The sequence below is a fragment of the Geotrypetes seraphini genome, chromosome 2 (genome assembly GCF_902459505.1).
Source record: "Geotrypetes seraphini chromosome 2, aGeoSer1.1, whole genome shotgun sequence".
Taxonomy (NCBI): domain Eukaryota; kingdom Metazoa; phylum Chordata; class Amphibia; order Gymnophiona; family Dermophiidae; genus Geotrypetes; species Geotrypetes seraphini.
In genome coordinates this window covers 507,905,981-507,924,529 of record NC_047085.1, presented here as the reverse complement: position 1 = coordinate 507,924,529, position 18,549 = coordinate 507,905,981, and the positions used below count along the sequence as shown (strand labels likewise).

The window sequence follows — 18,549 nt, the reverse complement described above, 5'->3', positions numbered from 1 at the left end:
TTGGAGAGTACTCCTGTAACCTGTTGTGCCAGTTAAATGTTGCTGAAGTTGGAAGAATAAAGTTTCTGTTGAGTTTCAACCAATGGAGTGGACAGAGTTCTTTATCCAAAGGAAACAGGTACAGGAGGGAAGTGATATGCTTGGGACAGCCTGCTAGCTACAGTAAAGAAATTATCCTGAGTGGTCTGGGTCTGTTACCGAAGGATTTTACCCATATCTTGTAATCATCAGAATGCTTGTGCATTGGGATCTAATGATGCCATTAGGTAAGCCAGGAGACCCATGAGAGATTACACCTATCGAGCTGCTATTTATTTGAGACTCATTTCTCCTTCAGATCAAGGAATGTTCTAGCCTAGGCATACACTGATATTTACAGATGAGCTCGTGGGCATGGAGGTTTCTTGCTCATACATTTAGTTTTTCAAGTTCTTTAAGAGGCCAGTCCACAATACCAAGACTATATTGGAGTGCAGTAAATGCCAGTTGATTAATAGCCTGTAAATTTATTCTGTGATGTTAAAGTACTTTTCAATATCAGTTTTAGTGTTCTATAATACAGGTCAACACATCATGTTCATCAGTTAATGTTGAGTGGGTTTTGTAGTATTTTTCATGAAACGCAGCGTTTTTTTCACGCTCCGGGATACGGCATTGACAGAATAAATGTAACTTCTGCCGCCTTAACTTTGAAAGCTTGCTTTATGTGCATTCTTGATTAAGGAAGTCTGCTTTATGTGTATCTCCGCTCCTGAAGAAGGGGGCGAAACAGAGCTCTGTCGAGTGGCGACATTACTTCTCAAGGCAGCATATGTTCTTCAACAAGACACAGCTAAGTACCGACCTGTATCAAATAGCTTCTAATGAATTTCTACAATAGAAGCGGTGTTATGAATAAGTGGTGCCATGAACTTTAAATTTATGAAGTTTTTGATGAATTCTTTATAATACTAGTGGTGCTATGAACTTTAAATCTACGAATTAGACACTTTATTGGTTGTTTTCTTTTCTAGCATTTAAGAACTTTTCTACATATTTTTCTTATTTTCACATGAACTTTTTCTTTACGGATTGAGTTACGTTTTCTATTTATTAAGAGATTGTCACAAATTTTTGATCTTAATTTTTTCCAATATTTAAGACTTATAACAATATTAACTTTTATAGCATGGATTTTTAAAGCACGCTAGCATGAAATTTTTTTCAAGCACTTGCACTTTAAGGACCTTATATACTGTGATGTCTTTGGGAGTTTATTGATGATACTAAGATTTTTTATTATTTTTTTATTATAGATTTTTTTTACATTTCTTTAAATTCTTTTTCATTAAATTTTATTGTGTCCTCTCCCTTGATGGTAATGTTTAATAGACATTTTTTATGTTCACACTGAATAGAGTGGTCACGTCTAGATGGACTAAATGATGTATGGGGCAACTCTCATTTGGACTTACGTCTGGTGCTAGTCACCTATGAGGTACAGCCCGAGCCTATACTCTTTCGTTGATCCATGAAAGGCTCATACTGATGTCCATTATCTATCATTTAAGTGACTAGTTTCTAGCCCTTACATTTCCTTTAAAGGATGAGGACCGTTTAGCCAATTCTTTATTTATATCATTAAGCTTTTGTCATGACATCAACAGGCTCTTCAGTTTGTCACAAGTGCATTGTCCAGATGAATGGCGTCTCTTCATTGATTCTTCACAGAGAAGCTTGAAGGCAGTGTTACTGCATAACGGAAATTCCAAACCAAGTATCCCAATTGCCAAGCAATCAGTTATAAAACACACCAGTGGAACATCTGTGGTGATCTAAAGGTCATTAAATACTAAATACTGCTGTTTCTTGTGTTTGTGGGATAGCAGATCTACAGCTGAACATTATGTCAAGCGTGTCTGGCAGCTGAGGGATACCTATAACACGGGGACAAGCAGTGTGAAATTTATACCATTGGTGGATCCTCATAAAATATTTCTTCCACCTCTTCATATCAATCTGGGGTTGATGAAGAACCTGGTAAAGGCCACGGGTAAAGCAAACTTGCAAGGTTTTCAATATCTTGTTAAGAAATTTCCAAAAATCAGCACTGCAAAACTGAAAGAAGGGATATTTATAGGCCCACAGATCAAGTCCGTTATGCAGGATGAAGATTTGAAGCAATCACTCTCAGCAGCTGAGCTTGAAGCTTGGGAGGTATTCAAGTGGTTAGTGGAAAGCTTTCTGGGCAACCTTTATACAAGGAAGGAGTTCAGAATCTCCTTGACTCATATCAGAAACTTGGCTGTCACATGTAATTAAAAATACACTTTTTACACTCACATCTTTGACTCTTTTCTGGAAAATTTTGGTATGGTGAGTGACGAGCAAGGAGAACGTGTTCACCAGGATCTTCAGTTAATGGAGCATTACTACCAAGGTTTCTAGAGTGAGAGTATGATAGCTGACTACTGCTGGATGTTGTGCTGTGACAATCCAGACACAACTCACAAAAATAAATCATACTCTAAGCATTTATGAAGCAATATTGGTTGCTAAGTGACACAGTCCAGTATAATTATGTTATGCTGTGTGCTTATTTGACTTTGGGCCAAAGATACTACAACATTTCTTTAAGTTGATGTTGCAATTCTTAAAAACCAATATGCTAAAATGCTATAAACTAACATTAGTCATAACTTTAAAAGTTTACATGACTAAAAAACTAATAGATCTGAAATCAGCATGAAAAATTGATGTAGAAAAATGTGCTGTATTGTCAGATGATTCTGATAAAAAATTTTTTATGACTTGTGTAATATTCTTTATTGATATTTTGTCAGCAATTTTTCAGTAGTTTCTTCCGCCATTCCTAGATGTTCATATACACTATCTTACTGTATATCTTTAAATGTGATAACTGATTAAAGCTTTTACCTAATTCTGGACGTGTATATGGTTTCTTTCCTGTATATATTCTATTGTTCCTTCTTAAAGCTGACGCCACATAAAATATTTTACTGCATTCTGAACATGAAAATTATTACTCTTGGGGGAAATCACTCATCATATGAATCCTCTCATGCAGTTTTAAATTTGATTGCCAATTAAAGCTTTTCCCACATTCTGGACAGGTATATGGTTTCTTTCCAGTATTAGCCCTCTTGTGCAGCTTTAATTTTGATTGCTCATTAAAGTATTTATCACATTTTAGACAACTATATGGTTTTTGAATTCTCTTGTGTAGTGTTAAATGTGATTGCTGATTAAAGCTTTCACCACATTCTGGACAAGTATACGGTTTCTCTCCAGTATGAATCATTTTGTGTTGTGTTAAACATGAATGCCGAGAAAAGTTTTTACCACATTCAGGACAGGTAAATGGTTTCTCTCCAGTATGCGCCCTCTTGTGCCGCTTTAATTTTGATTGCGCATTAAAACATTTACCACATTCTAGACAACTATATGGTTTCTCTCCAGTATGAATCCTCTTGTGTTGTTTTAAATGTGATTGCTGAGTAAAACTTTTACCACATTCTGGACAAGTATATGGTTTCTCTCCAGTATGAATCCTCTTGTGTAGTGTTAAATGTGATTTCTGATTAAAGCTTTTACCACATTCTGGACAGGTATATGGTTTCTCTCCAGTATGAATCATCTTGTGTGTTCTTAGTTTTGAATGCTGATTAAAGCTTTTGCCACATTCTGGACAAGTATATGGTTTTTTCCCAATATGAAGCCTCTTGTGGAGAGTTAAATCTGATCGCTGATTAAAGCTTATACAACATTCAGGACAGGTAAATTGTTTCTCTCTAGTATGAATCCTCTTGTGTAGCATTACATACGATTGCTGAGTAAAACTTTTACCACACTCTGGACAAGTATATGGTTTTTCTCCAGTATGAATTCTCTTGTGTGTTCTTAATTTTGATTGCTGAGTAAAACTTTTGCCACATTCTGGACAGGTATATGGTTTCTCTCCAGTATGAATCCTCTTGTGTAGTGTTACATGCGATTGCTGAGTAAAACTTTTGCCACATTCTGGACAAGTATATGGTTTCTCTCCAGTATGAATTCTCTTGTGTAGCGTTAAATATGATTGCTGATTAAAGCTTTTACCACATACTGGACAGGTATATGGTTTCTCTCCAGTATGAATCCTCTTGTGTGTTCTTAATTTTGATTGCTGATTAAAGCTTTTGCCACATTCTGGACAGGTATATTGTTTCTCTCCGATATGACGACTCTTGTGCAGCTTTAATTTTGATTGATCATTAAACCATTTACCACATTCTACACAACTATATGGTTTCTCTCCAGTATGAAGTCTCATGTGTAATATTAAATGTGAATTCCGAGTTAAGCTTTTACCACATTCTGGACAAGTATATGGTTTCTCTCCAGTATGAATCCTCTTGTGTAGTGTTAAATGTGAATTCTGAGTAAAGTTTTTACCACATTCTGAACAAGTATACGGTTTCTCTCCAGTATGAATCCTCTTGTGTAATGTTAAATGCGAATTCTGAGAAAAGTTTTTACCACATTCAGGACAGGTAAACGGTTTCTCTCCAGTATGAATCCTCTTGTGTGCTCTTAATTTTGATTGCTGAAAAAATCTTTTACCACATTCTGAACAGGTATATGGCTTCTCTCCTTTACAAATCCTCTTGTGTATTTTTAATTTTGATTGGTGATGAAAACATTTGTCACATTCTGGACATGTGAATGACCTCTCGTTTTCATTGATCCTCTGAAGACCTTTTAAACCTGTTTGAAAATAAAAAGTTATATCATAAAATAAGGATGTAGAATGTTTCTTTCCCATTTGGATTATTTTGTGTATTCGTAGATATGATAAAAAGAAACTTTTATTAGTTATATTTATACGTAATGAGTTTTATTCCTGCTTATATTAATTGTTGAATTGTTATGGATCAATATTCAGCCAGGGGCACTGAGCATTTTCTATAAAGCTGTTAACTGCTAACTAGCTTAGTCCCAGATGGTCAATGCTGTGCCATATCCAAGCACGAGTATTTAAATCTAGTTCATGGGTGATAGTTGGAAGTTATGTGGGTACAGCTGGTATTCAGTGCAGTACCCACAGCTAAATAGATACAGTTAGGACTAGTATTTAAGTGGTCTTAGTTGCCCAGTTAGCCATCCAGGTACCGGCACTGAATATTGCCACTGTCCTTCCACATAATTTCAGGGTCTGACCAGACTCCACTACCTGAATCGTGCTAAGATGGTCAGCACTGCGACTGCTGCTTGTATGGTTGACTATTTACTAGCAATTGCTGCTCTGCTCCTCTTTGTCAGTCTTGAATGTTGCCAAACGGACTTTCTAGAGTACGGGTCATGTGACCCAAATGTCTCACCTCAACTCACCAAAGTGATTATAAAATTGAATTGGAAACTGCAGCCTCCTTGGGCAAGCTCCTTGGACTGAACTCCTGGGGCAAACTCTCAGAAGGGATTGGGACCTTTGCCCACTAATGGTTGTTCGCCTTCCCAATACCCTGGTCTGATCACTTTCTGATTCTCTCTTATTTACCTATCGCTTTTGACCACTGTTCCGTCTGACAATGGATATTATTCTAGATGTCTCTCACAGGTAGATTCCCTTTGCCAGGGTCCTCCTGACACTTTTTTTTTCCAGAAAACCTTTCTACTCTTCTGAGAAGCTTGGTCTTCTAATGAAACACTTCCATAACTAATTTTCTGGATCAGGTAGTGCTCCCTTCAATATGTTTCACCTCTCAGAGAGGCCTTCTGAATAGACAGTTGCATGGGGACAGAAATCAAACCTGAATGCAATCCATCCCCGTCCGTCCCTGCCTGTTCCCATAAACTTCAGAAGTAGGACTGGATGCATTAAAGATAGTCTAATCAGTGGCTCACTGTTGGCCTATTCTGAACTAACATTCAATGCACTACCAAGTTCGCATGGAAATCATTTGCATGCAAACTTGACAGATCAATCGCTCAATGAGTGATTGACAAATGTGCAGAGCCCTAACAGCAGTGACACGGGAAGCAGTCTCCTGTCACTACTGTTAGGGCACTGCGACCCCCCCCCCTCCCCACAGCAGCAAAAATGCAGGAGGGCTGCCTACACCCTCCTGCCAATGCGACTTCTCCCCCTCCCCACGGCAGCGACATGGCATGAGGGATGCCCCCACCCATCCTCTACCCTCCCACTTTTACCCCACCCCCCAAAAAATGTAGAAGGGATGTAAACTCCCTCCTGCCACCGGAGGTCTTCCGCCACCCCCTGTACCTTCTCGGAGTAGGATGGAAGTTCAGTCCATCCTGCTCGTAGGCTCGTCGCTCCAGAATGGCAGGCTGGCTTTTCCTTCCCTGGTGCATCATGTAATGCACAGGGCGGAGCCTAAGGCCCTGATTGGATCAGATGCCAAAGGGGTGGGACCTTAGGTGACTGAGCCATCAGGGCCTTAGGCCCCTACCCATGATGCACCAGAGAGGGAACAGTCCACTGTTCTGAAGCGGCGCAAAATATCTGTGCAATTGAAAAAAAAGCCAGACTGCTAAAACCCCTTGTTTTTGGTTTTTTTTGTTTTGCATAGCCAAGCGATGTTAGTGCATCAATCACTTGGCTACTTTGCATGGGGTTTTAGCTAATTTCCATGGCCGGATCAGAAAATAGGCGATTAAGGAGAAAAACACAGTGAGCCGTTTTGTGAATAGCGATCATCGTTAAAGCTGTGAAAACAGGTTTAGCGACGATCGCTGACTTTAATGCATCTAGCCCGCTATTATTTAATTATGCTACTAAATTTGAGGCTCTGGTAGAGAGCAAAAACACTATTAATTTGGAAATATTAATTGGGAAGAATACATAATTTGTAAATGGGTATCTGCCACAGTCTCTATGTAAATATAAATACTCCAGCTGATTAGGACCCTCAAGCTATGTCAGCTGAAGACTTCCTCTGAAGGTGGTCAAAAATCCCTTTTACCAAGCTTGGCAAGCAGCAGCAACATCCCTAAGCCACAGATGCCTGCACCTCAGTGGCTCAAGGATGCTGCCAGTGACTGCTATGCTTGGTTGAAGGGAGTTCCAGCCACCTCTGGAAGGGGTCCTCAGCTGGTGGGGCTTGGGGATCCTCACCAGCTATAGCATTTCCCAGAACTAACGCATTTCAGTCAATAAATTTCTTCTTTTTTTTTTATCTTTGTCAAGATTTATTTTTCCATCAAATTGGTTTCAGTTTCTCTTTTTTTTTTTTTTTCCTTTCTTTCTGTCTTCTGAAAATTCTTCTTCAAACAGCTGCTGTCAATTGGTTCCTCCTACCATGGTCCACCATTTCTCCTCTCTTACCTCTCTTCCATTGTACAGCATCCTCACTCCCTTCTGTCCTGGATCCATCTCCTTTTACCCCTCTCCATAACATTTCTTCCCCTCTCTCCACCACCTCCATGTGCAACATGTCTTCCTCTCTCATTCCTTCCCTTACTGCAAAGGGAGTGAAGAAAGAGAGAAATCTCCTACCCCCTATGCTGCCATGTCTAACATTTCTCCCTCTATCACTCCTCTTCAGCAGCATGTCACATCTCTCCTTCGATTCCCTCCACCATGTCCAACATTCCTCCCTCTTGCAACCCTTTTCATCTATCCCACCCTTCTCTCTCCACATCCACTATTTCTCCTTCTCTCCTCTCCACCAAGTCCAACAAATTATCCCTCTTTTTCTTCCCTCCTGCTCCATAACCTCATGTCCAACCATTTTCTCTATCTCTTCCCTCCACTACCAGCAACATCTCTCTTTCCCTCCCTAAACCCCATCCTGCCTGTGCAGCATCTTTTTCTCTCCCTTCCCACCTACAGAGCATCAAAGTTTTCCTCCTTCCCACCCCCCAAGCCCATTGCAGCATCCCTGTTTCCCTCCTTTCCAACCCCAAGCCCGATGCAGCATCCCTATTTCCCTCCTTTCCAACCCCAAGCCCATTGCAGCATTCCTGTTTCCTTCCTTCCCACCCCCAAGCCTGATGCAGCATGTTTTCCTCCTTCTCACCCATTCCCTAAGTCCTTTATAGCATCCCTGTTTCTCTCCTTCCCACCCTCAAAGCCACTGCAGCATTCCTATTTCCCTCCCTCCCTCCCTCCCACCCACCCATCCCCCCCTGTCTATTGCAACATTCATATCCCTCCCTTCCACCCACCCCCAAAGTCTGTTGCAGCATTTACTTTTCCCACCTGCAGCGGTTCCTCCTATACACTGCCAGGTGGACCCGGAAGGCAAAACGCATCAGAGGGAAGCCTCTGTGGCCTGTTGAAGGTTGTAGAGGAGAGCTCAGGAGGAGGAGACAGGCAGACAGGTAGGATCACATGGGAGCCTGGAGGAACTTCTTCCATCCCCATAAGTCTCTAAGTCAGGGGTGCCCAATACGTCGATCGCTCAGGCAACCCCAGTCGATCGCAGGGCCGGGTTCCCTTCTCTTTTTTTCCCCTGACTGGCCCGCCTCTTGAAGAATGCCGGCCAAACAGAGTGCTGGCAGGGCGGGATGAAGGTCAGTAGCGCACTACAAGAGAAAGAAGCCTGTTGAGGTAAGAGCCGAGGACTTCTTAGTACTGCTCAATTCGAATCGATTCACATCGGGTGAATCGATACGATTTTAAACCCCCCCAAAAAAATCAGCCTCCCAATTCTGTGATTGACCCTCCCACCTTGCACCCTAAAGAAGGATTGCAGCGCTGCCTTTTGCTGGCTGGCCGCCGCCGCTCCTGCTTTAGAGGGCGAGGGGGGAGGGTCAGTCAGGAAGTCAGCTGTGGTGTCCAGCTTTCTCCCTGCCCTCCCACATCCATTTACCTAATTCCTGCAGGGAGCAGCCTGCAGAGAGGATCGCTGGTATTTTAGCGATCCTTGCAGGTTGCCATAGGCCTCAGGAGCTGTCTTCCCTCTGCCGCGGTCCTGCCCCTCCTCTGAGTCATAGGCAGGATCGGAGCAGAGGGAAGACAGCTCCTGAGGCCTATGGCAACCTGCAAGGATCGCTAAAGTACCAGCGATCCTCTCTACAAGCTGCTCCCTGCGGGAATTAGGTAAATGGATGTGGGATGGCAGGGAGGAACAAGCAGGCCTTCTGGGGGGGGGGCGGGGGCAGGGGCAGGCTTTTGGGGGGTGCAGACCTTCAGGGGGGACAGTGCAGGCCTTCAGGGATGGGGTGCAGGCCTTCAGGGGAGACAGGTAGGCTTTCAGGGGTGGGGCCTTCGGGGGAAGAGGGCCCTGGTGTAGAAGGGAGGGAGGGAAGGGGGTTCAAAGAGACATGCATATGCCGGATTTTGGGGGGGGAAGAAATAATGGGTCTAAAAACAGAGGAGTGGGAGAGAGATGGTGGACAATGGGATTTAGGGAAGGAAAGAACAGAAAAGTAGACAAGTTGGACACAAGGGATGGTGTGGAGGGGAGATAGAGATACTGTTTAGGAGGATAGTTGGGAAAAGAAAGGGAGAGATGGTGGACCCTGGGGTGAAAAAAGAGGGAGAGATGCTGGATGAAAGGGTAGTTGAAAAAAGGTGGATCTGTGGATGGAGACGAAAAAAAGGAAAGATGCCAGACTTCCAGGGGAGGGAAGGGAAATGGAAGGGAAGGACAGACATAGAAGATGGATGGTTATGACCCTTGGAGCGGGATAGAAAATTTTAATAAACTTGGAAACTTGGGCATATGAGTCTGGAGAGGATTCCTGTGGGATCTCCACGGACTCCGTAGGATTCCCGACAGCCCCTTCAGGCATAAATCACAGGTTCACAAACCTGGCACAAATATAAAATTGAAGAATACCTTCACATTTATAGAGAACAATGAAGATGACACTGGAGGAATTGAGCACGGAGTCGATGGCACCTATCATATCACCCCTGAGATATCTTCTCCAAGCTGAAGAGCCCTAGCCACTTTAGCCTTTCCTCATAAAGAAGGGGAAAGCCAACAGTCGACCAAGAGTCGATGGTTCAGGAGCTGTTATACCCAGAGGATAGCATGCAGGAAGATAGCAGGGAAGACTCACTGGATCATAGGCAAGACAGAAATCTTGACGGATCGAAAGGGACACAAGAGGGAAGGAAATGCAAGAAAGTGACAGGCCGCAAACTCAAGTGTATGTACACGAATGCAAGGAGCCTAAGGAATAAGATGGGTGAATTAGAAGCTATGGCACAAAAAGATAACCTTGACATCATCGTCATCACGGAAACATGGTAGAACAAGGAAAACATCTGGGACACTGTGCTACTGGGAAACAAGCTATACTGCCGAGACAGAGTGGTTCAAAAAGGAGGGGGCATTGCCCTATACATCAAAGAGGGAATTGAGTCTACCAGAGAGAACACGCCGGAATCAAACTATAAGGTAGAGTCTCTATGGGCCATAATTTCGGGAACAAATGGAACAGAAACGAAGATTGGCATCTACTACCTACTCCCAAGGAAGTCCGAAGAAATTGATGGAGAAATGACGGACGAGATTAAACACAACTGCAAAGGAGGCAACGCAGTTATCATGGGCAACTTCAATTATCCGGGGACAGACTGGAACCTAGGCACCTCTGGCTCAGGTAGGGAGACCAAGTTCCTGGATGCTATAGGCGATTGCTTCCTGGAACAACTTGTCAAGGAAAATACGAGAGGAAACTCAGTTCTGGACTTAATTCTAAACAGACTACGAGGACTGGCGCAAGGTGTATAAGTAGAGGGGACGCTTGGAACCAGCGATCATATGATCCGCTTCAACCTGGACATGGGAACGAAACATCAATCCAGAACAACGGCCACGACACTGAACTTCCGAAAAGGGAATTATGAAGGGATGAGACTCATGGTGGGGAAGAAGATCAAGAAGAGGATAAGCACTGTAAAGATGCTAGAGCAAGTATGGTCCCTTTTTAAGGACACAGTCACCAAGGCACAAAATCTATATATACCGCATATCAACAAGGGATCCAAGAGGAAAAAGAACAAGGAACCGGCGTGGCTCACTGTAGCGGTGAAGGAAGCGATCAAGGACAAGAAGACTTTGTTTAAGGAATGGAAAAGTTCAACAACGGAAGAAAACTAGAAAAAGCACAAACAGCATCAAAGCAGGTGCTATAAGGCGGTAAGAGGGGCCAAAAGAGACTACGAGGAAAAAATAGCCAAGGAGGCAAAAAACTTCAAGCCGTTGGGGGCCAATGGATGACCGAGGAATGAAGAGAGTGCTAAAGGAGGATAAAGCCATCGCCAACTGAACACATTTTTTGTGTCTGTGTTTACTGAAGAGGATATATGCAATATACCGGAAGCCGACAGGCTATACACGAGAAACGAAGACGGGAAACTGACAGGGTTGACAATCAGTCTAGAAGACGTATGCCGGCAGATTGATATGCTTAAAAATGATAAATCCCCAGGACTGGATGGCATCCATCCGAGGGTAATGAAGGAACTGAAACACACTATAGCTGAACTGCTTCAATCTGTCGATCAAATCGGGAAGGGTTTCGGAAGACTGGAAGGTGGCGAATATTACACCGATCTTCAAGAAATGTTTGAGGGGTGATCTGGGAAACTACAGACTAATGAGTCTGACCTTGGTACTGGGAAAGATGGTAGAGTTGCTGATAAAGGACCGTATCATTGAGCACCTTGACGGACACGATCTAATGAGGACCAGCCAGCATGGTTTTAGGAGAGGAAGAACTTGCTTGACAAATTTGCTGCATTTCTTCGAGGGAATAAACAGACGGATAGACAAGGGTGACCCGGTCAACACTGTATATCTGGATTTTCAGAAAGCTTTCGACAAGATTCCGCATGAATGACTACTTTGAAAAATTGCGAGCCATGGAATTGAGGGTGAAATAATCACGTGGATTAAAAATTGGCTGGCAGATAGGAAACAGAGAGTGGGAGTAAATGGACAATACTCAGACTGGAAAAGCGTCACCAGTGGAGTGTCTTAGGGTTCGGTACCTGAACTCTAAAACATATTTTTAAACGATCTGGAAATTGGTACGACGAGTGAGGTGATTAAATTTGCGGATGATACGAAGTTATTCAGAGTAGTGAAGACTCAGGAGGATTGTGAACATCTGCAACGTGACAAACACGCTCGAGAAAGGGGCCGCGACATGGCAGATGAGCTTCAACGTGGATAAGTGTAAGGTGATGCATGTCGGTAATAAAAATCTTATACACACAAATACACGATGTCCAGGGCGGTACTTGGAGAGACTCCCCTAGGAAAAAGACTTGGGAGTACTGGTCAACAAATCGATGAAGCTGTCCGTGCCATGTGCGGCGGCGATAAGGGCGAACAGAATACTAGGAATGATTAAGGGGATCACAAACAGATCGGAGAAGGTTATCATGCTGCTGTACCGGGCCATGGTACACCCTCACCTGGAAAACTGCATCCAGCACTGGTCGCCATACATGAAGGACACGGTACTACTCAAAAGGGTCCAGAGAAGCGTGACTAAAATGGTAAAGGGGCTGGAGGAGTTGCCGTACAGTGAGAGATTAGAGAAACTGGGCTTTTTCTCCCTTGAAAAGAGGAAACATGATTGAAACATTCAAGATACTGAAGGGAATAGACTTAGTATATAAAGACAGGTTGTTCACCCTCTCCAAGGTAGGGAGAACGAGAGGGCACTCTCTAAAGTTAAAAGGGAATAAATTCCATACAAATGTAAGGAAGTTCTTCTTCACCCAGAGAGTGATGGAAAACTGGAACACTCTTCCGGAGGATGTTATAGGGGAAAACATCCTCCAGGGATTTAAGACAAAGTTGGACGGGTTCCTGTTGAACTGGAATGTATGCAGGTAGGGCTGGTCTCAGGGCACTGGTCTTTGACCTGGGGGCTGCCGCAGGAGCCGACTGCTGGGCATGATGGACCACTGGTCTGACCCAGCAGCGGCAAATTCTTATGTTCTTATAATTTTCATTACCCTTCTCTGTACCATTTCATAGAGCGATACAAGGGCATTATAGCATTGTCATCTTAACTTTTAATTCCTTTTCTGATAATTCCTAACATTCTATTTGCTTTCTTAGCCACCACCACACTTTGAGCTAAGAGTTTCAACATATCTTCAGCAATGACACCTAGATCCTTTTTCTGGGCATCAAATCCTAACATAGAGACTTACATCATGTGGCTATAGTTCGGGTTCTTATTTCCCACATGCATCACTGTGAATGGGCCAAGCAGTCATCACCTGTCACTTCATCACTCCTAGGCTCCTCTAGTCATCAAGATCTCCACACTTTACTGACCCACTGCTAAAAACACGACCAGGTTCCTCCAAACACTTCTCTGGTCTCTCTGGGTGCCAAAGATCGCTCCAGCCTCCGCTGGTTCCTCTGGTCACCACCGGTTACTTCTGATCACTCTGGTCAGTACCGGTCATCCCTGGATATTTGGGTAGCCAGTCCCTTCTAGTCACCACCAGTCACTCACTCTAGTGCCACTGCTGGTCACTCTGGTTACTAGCTTCCTAGGTCCCCAACTGTCCTAGACATCACCAATCCCCTCTGGTTATTGGCCTCTTTAGTCCCACCTTGTCACTCCAATTCCTCCACTGGTCACCACTGGTCTTTCCACCAACCACATTGTCATTCAGGGCTCCACCAGTATACTAGTCCATCCACGGATCCTCTGGTCACCAGTCATTCCCTGAGGACTCTCCAGTCCCTCAGGCACTCTCATTGAGGACTCTCACTGAGGACTTTCCCAGTCCCTCGGGCACTCTCCACCAGGCTCTCTGCTGCTCGTCAAGCTTGAGCACTCTCTGGGTCACACCAAGCTTTATCAGGCAGGCCAGTCAAGGCTAGGCTTACTGAGGGCTAGGCTTTCACCAATATTCTTCTCCTCAAAGGTCACTTTTGTTGCAGGAGTCATCCTTACTTTTCCCAGCTCTTTGCTCTGGAACTCTTATGTTCCGCTCCTTTTTCCACTCAGGGTGAGCAGAGAGCTCCCAGATGTCTTTGCAATATCTATATACAAATGAGATCCTTTTACTGATGTCGAGACTTCCCTCTACTGGCTCATCACACTCACATTAAACATCATTTGCAATTTTGATGTCAATTCTCACAAGATCCTCTTGTAATTTTTCATAATCCTCTTGCAATTTAACAACTTTGTATCATCAGCAAATTTAATTACCTCATTAGTTATTCCCATCTCTAGATCATTGATAAATATGTTAAAAAGTAGCAGTCCCCACACCCTTTGTGAACCCCACCCTTTGTGAACCTTCTCCATTTAGAATTTTGAACATTTAAAACCTACTATCTGTTTTCTATCTTTCAAACAGCTCTTAATCCATAATAAGACATTACATTCTATCCTATGACTTTTTTATTTCCTAAAAAAAAGTTCCTAAAAAATTATGTAAATGAGGCTTCCTACAAGCAGTCTTGTGACATGGGATGCATAACCCACTTATCTAGGAATAAAGTGGGATTGTATAAGAATGAGCACAAATGCTTGTAGTTTAGCTAACAAAGTTCAGAATCTGCATCCCCTGATGTTAGAAATTGACTTGAATATTGTTGTTATCATAGAGACATGGTTCAATGATTCCCATGAGTGGGATGTAACCATACTGGGCTATAACCTTTTTAGAAAGGACAGAGATGGTCGAAAGTGTATAGAAGTTCCATCTTCTCTCTTCAAGTTTATCAATAACACTTCCTCTAGACCCCAGGACCCCTGTGTTTCCGCTGATTTAATATCATTTTTCAAATAAAGTGCCCCTCCTCCTCCCTTCATTTAAACAAAATAAATAAATAAAGGATAAAGGAGGGGCACTATATGTGAAAAACAATATTGAAGCAGTGGGGTCTAGAGAAAGTGTTATGGATAAGCTTGAAGAGAGAAGATGGAACTTCTATACACACAGAGTCATCTATAAGCCTCCAACATAAATGGAGAAGCTATCCATAAGCTGAGTCTGAAAGGGGAGCTGCTATTACTAGATTTCAACCTACCAGATGCGGACTGGAATGTGCCGACTGCAGAATCAGAAAGACAGAAAGAGATGGTAGATTCCCTTCAAAGCGCTCTGCTCAAACAAATGGTGAGGGAACCCAAGAGAGAATGGACGACACTAGATCTGGTGCTCACTTTAAAAAAAAAAAATTATTATTTTATTGAAAATTGATGCAATTAAAAACATCTGACATACAGTTGTATATAAAATATGTTGATTCATTATATATCTTATTTCATGATAAATACTGAGAATTTTCAAATTATCTATGATATCTAATATATCTCAACCCTCCCGTCCCACTCTCCTCCCCCACAACCCCGGTGGAAGGATGTGTGCAGGAGATTCATAAGATGTGGGACACAGTAAACAAGGTGCAAAACCTATATATACCAAGATTTAGGAAAGGATCCAAAAAGAATCAGACGAAGGACCCTGCATGGATAACCAGTGAAGTAAAGAAAGTGATAGGAGACAAGAAAAAATCATTTCGGAAGTGGAAAAAAGACAAAACCGAAGGAAACTGGAGAGAGCACAGGCAGCATCAAAAACAATGTCACCGAGTAGTCAGGAAAGCCAAGAAAGAGTATGAGGAGAGACTGGCCAACGAAGCAAGAAATTTCAAACCATTTTTCCGATATGTGAAAGGGAAACAGCCAGCGAGGGAGGAGGTGGGACCCCTGGATGAGGGTGACCGGAAGGGAGTGGTGAAAGAGGAAAAAGAGGTTGCTGGTAGGCTAAACGAGTTCTTCTCGTCGGACTTTACAATAGAAGACACATCCAGTGTGCCAGAACCAGAAAAAATCTTCAGGGGAGATCAAGAGGGGAAATTATCATGCATGGAGGTAAGCCTCAAAGACGTTCTCAGGCAGATAGATAGATTAAAAACTGACAAAGCTCCGGGCCCAGACAGGATCCACCCGAGAATACTGAAAGAGCTCAGAGATGAAACAGCAGAGATACTACGGCATATTTGCAACCTGTCCCTGAGAACAGGGGTAATCCCGGAGGACTGGAAGATAGCGAATGTTACACCGATCTTCAAAAAAGGATCGAGAGGCGACCCGGGAAACTACAGACCGGTGAGCTTAACCTCTGTTCCGGGGAAGATGGCCGAATCACTGATCAGGGAAGGTATCAATGAGCATATAGAAAAAAATAATCTGATGAGATCAAGCCAGCATGGTTTCTGTAAAAGCCGATCATGCCAGACGAATCTACTGCATTTCTTTGAGGGGATAAGTAAACAATTGGACCCCGTAGACATCGTATATCTACATTTCCAAAAAGCCTTCGACAAGGTGCCCCATGAACGCCTACTGAAGAAACTGTGGAGTCACGGGGTGGAAGGGGATGGATTAAAAATTGGCTGGCGGACAGGAAGCAGAGGGTAGGAGTAAAGGGGCACTACTCTGACTGGATAGGGGTCACAAGTGGTGTTCCGCAAGGGTCAGTGCTGGGACCACTGCTGTTCAATATATTTATTAATGATCTAGAAACGGGGACGAAGTACGAAGTTATCAAGTTTGCGGATGACACAAAACTCTCCAACAGGGTCAGAACTGTTGAGGAATGCAAAGAACTGCAGAGCGACCTGAACAAACTGAGTGAGTGGGCAAAAAAATGGCAAATGAGCTTCAATGTGGAGAAATGTAAGGTCTTGCACATAGGGAAGGGGAACTCCATGTACAGCTATACGATGGGAGGGAGGGTACTCGGGGAAGGCAGCCAAGAAAAAGATCTGGGGGTATTGGTGGATAACACAATGAAGCCGGCGGCGCAATGTGCAGCGGCCTCAAAAAAAGCGAGCAGAATGTTGGGCATTATCAAAAAAGGTATCACTACCAGAACGAAGGAAGTTATCCTGCCACTGTATCGAGCAATGGTGCGCCCACATCTGGAATACTGCGTCCAATACTGGTCGCCATACCTCAAGAAGGACATGGCAATACTCGAGAGGGTCCAGAGGAGAGCAACGAGGATGATAAAGGGTATGGAGAACCTCTCATATGCCGAACGGTTAGACAGGCTGGGGCTCTTTACCCTGGAGAAGCGGAGACTGAGAGGGGACATGATACAGACTTATAAAATCATGAAAGGCATAGAGAAGGTGGAGAGGGGCAGATTCTTTAGACTAGCAGGGACAACTAAAACAAGAGGTCACTCAGAAAAACTGAGAGGAGACAGATTCATAACGAATGCAAGAAGTTCTTCTTCACTCAGCGGGTGGTAGACACCTGGAACGCGCTTCCCAGAGAGGTGATAAGCCAGAGTACAATTCTGGGGTTCAAAAAGGGACTGGATGACTTCCTGGAAGCGAAGGGAATAACAGGGTACAGATAGAGGTTTACCTTACAGGACACTGAGCAAATAGGGTATGGACATTTTAGGTTAGGTAGGGAACACTTTCAGGTCATGGACCTGGAGGGCCGCCGCGGGAGCAGACTGCCGGGCACGATGGACCCCTGGTCTGACCCGGCAGAGGCAATGCTTATGTTCTTATATCAAAGATCAATGGGACTATCATTTTGGGAATTAATCCAAATTTCATATGCACTCCAAATGGTGTTATAATTCTGTATCTGATTTTTACAAAGAGCAGTTAATTTAGACATTTGTTGTATTTATTGAACTTTAGCCAATAATACTTGTAACACTGGTAAATCTACCATATATACTCGAATATAAACCAGGAGTTTGGAGCCAAAAAATTGGCCCAAAAATGGGGGTCCTGGTTTATATTTGGGTCAATGTCCCCTCCAGAATTTTTTTAAGGCTGCCGCAGCCAGGCTCTGCCCCCTCCTCCTCTCTGCCCTATCTTCCTACCTCTGCCGATCTGGTGGAGGTGCAGCGGGTCCTCTGCCGATCGTTGGTGGAGGTGCAGCGGGCAGGAACAAGCTTTCTGAACTCCTGCCCCGCTGCTAACCGGCTGCGCGGATCCACTTAGTCCATCTCAGCAGCACAAGCAGCAGCGCAATTTGGCACTGCTTCTCGGCGCTGAGCGGCTTCCTTACTGGCAGAGAACCCTCTGCACCTCCACCAGATCGGCAGAGGTAGGAAGATAGGGAGGGAGGGGGGACAGAAGGCAGAGCCTGGGAGGGAAAGTGCAGAGCCTGACAGGGAAGCGGAGGATGGAAGGGTGCTGGGTGCAGAGCCTGACAGGGGAGGGGAGGATTGAAGGGGCTGGGTGCAGAGCCTGACGGGGCAGGACACTTGAATATTAAGCTGCCCGACTTATATTCGAGTCAACCATTTTTCCTCCTGGGGGGGTCTCGACTTATATTCAGATCGACTTATATTTGAGTATATGTTGTAATTGTTTCCAGGCAAATGCCATGACAAATCGACCTGCTGTCATTATCAAATGTATCCATTTCTGATGTTTCAGAGGCAGGGCATCTGGCCCCTTATTCAACAGACAGCACTCCATGATCTTAGGGACCAAAATACCTAGTACTCAATAAAGGAAATTACTTTATTCCAATAAATCTGTGCTTTAGTATAATACCACCAAATATGTTCAAAAGTACCTACTTCTGCACATCCTCTCCAACATTTATCCGATCCATTCC

The 18,549-nt window shown here is 43.7% G+C and overlaps 1 protein-coding gene across 2 annotated transcripts in view; it reads right to left on the bottom strand.

The window, feature by feature from the left end:
• Positions 1-1,912: 1,912 nt before the first annotated feature.
• The window catches only part of LOC117354595 (zinc finger protein 420-like), a 59,052-nt gene continuing 42,415 nt past the window's right edge, over positions 1,913-18,549 (bottom strand). For both annotated transcript variants that reach the window (XM_033932377.1, XM_033932378.1), the window contains exon 4: positions 1,913-4,746. In XM_033932377.1, the coding sequence (XP_033788268.1) occupies positions 3,023-4,746 (1,724 nt within the window). In that variant the 3' untranslated portion in view covers positions 1,913-3,022. The remainder of the gene's footprint in view (positions 4,747-18,549) is intronic.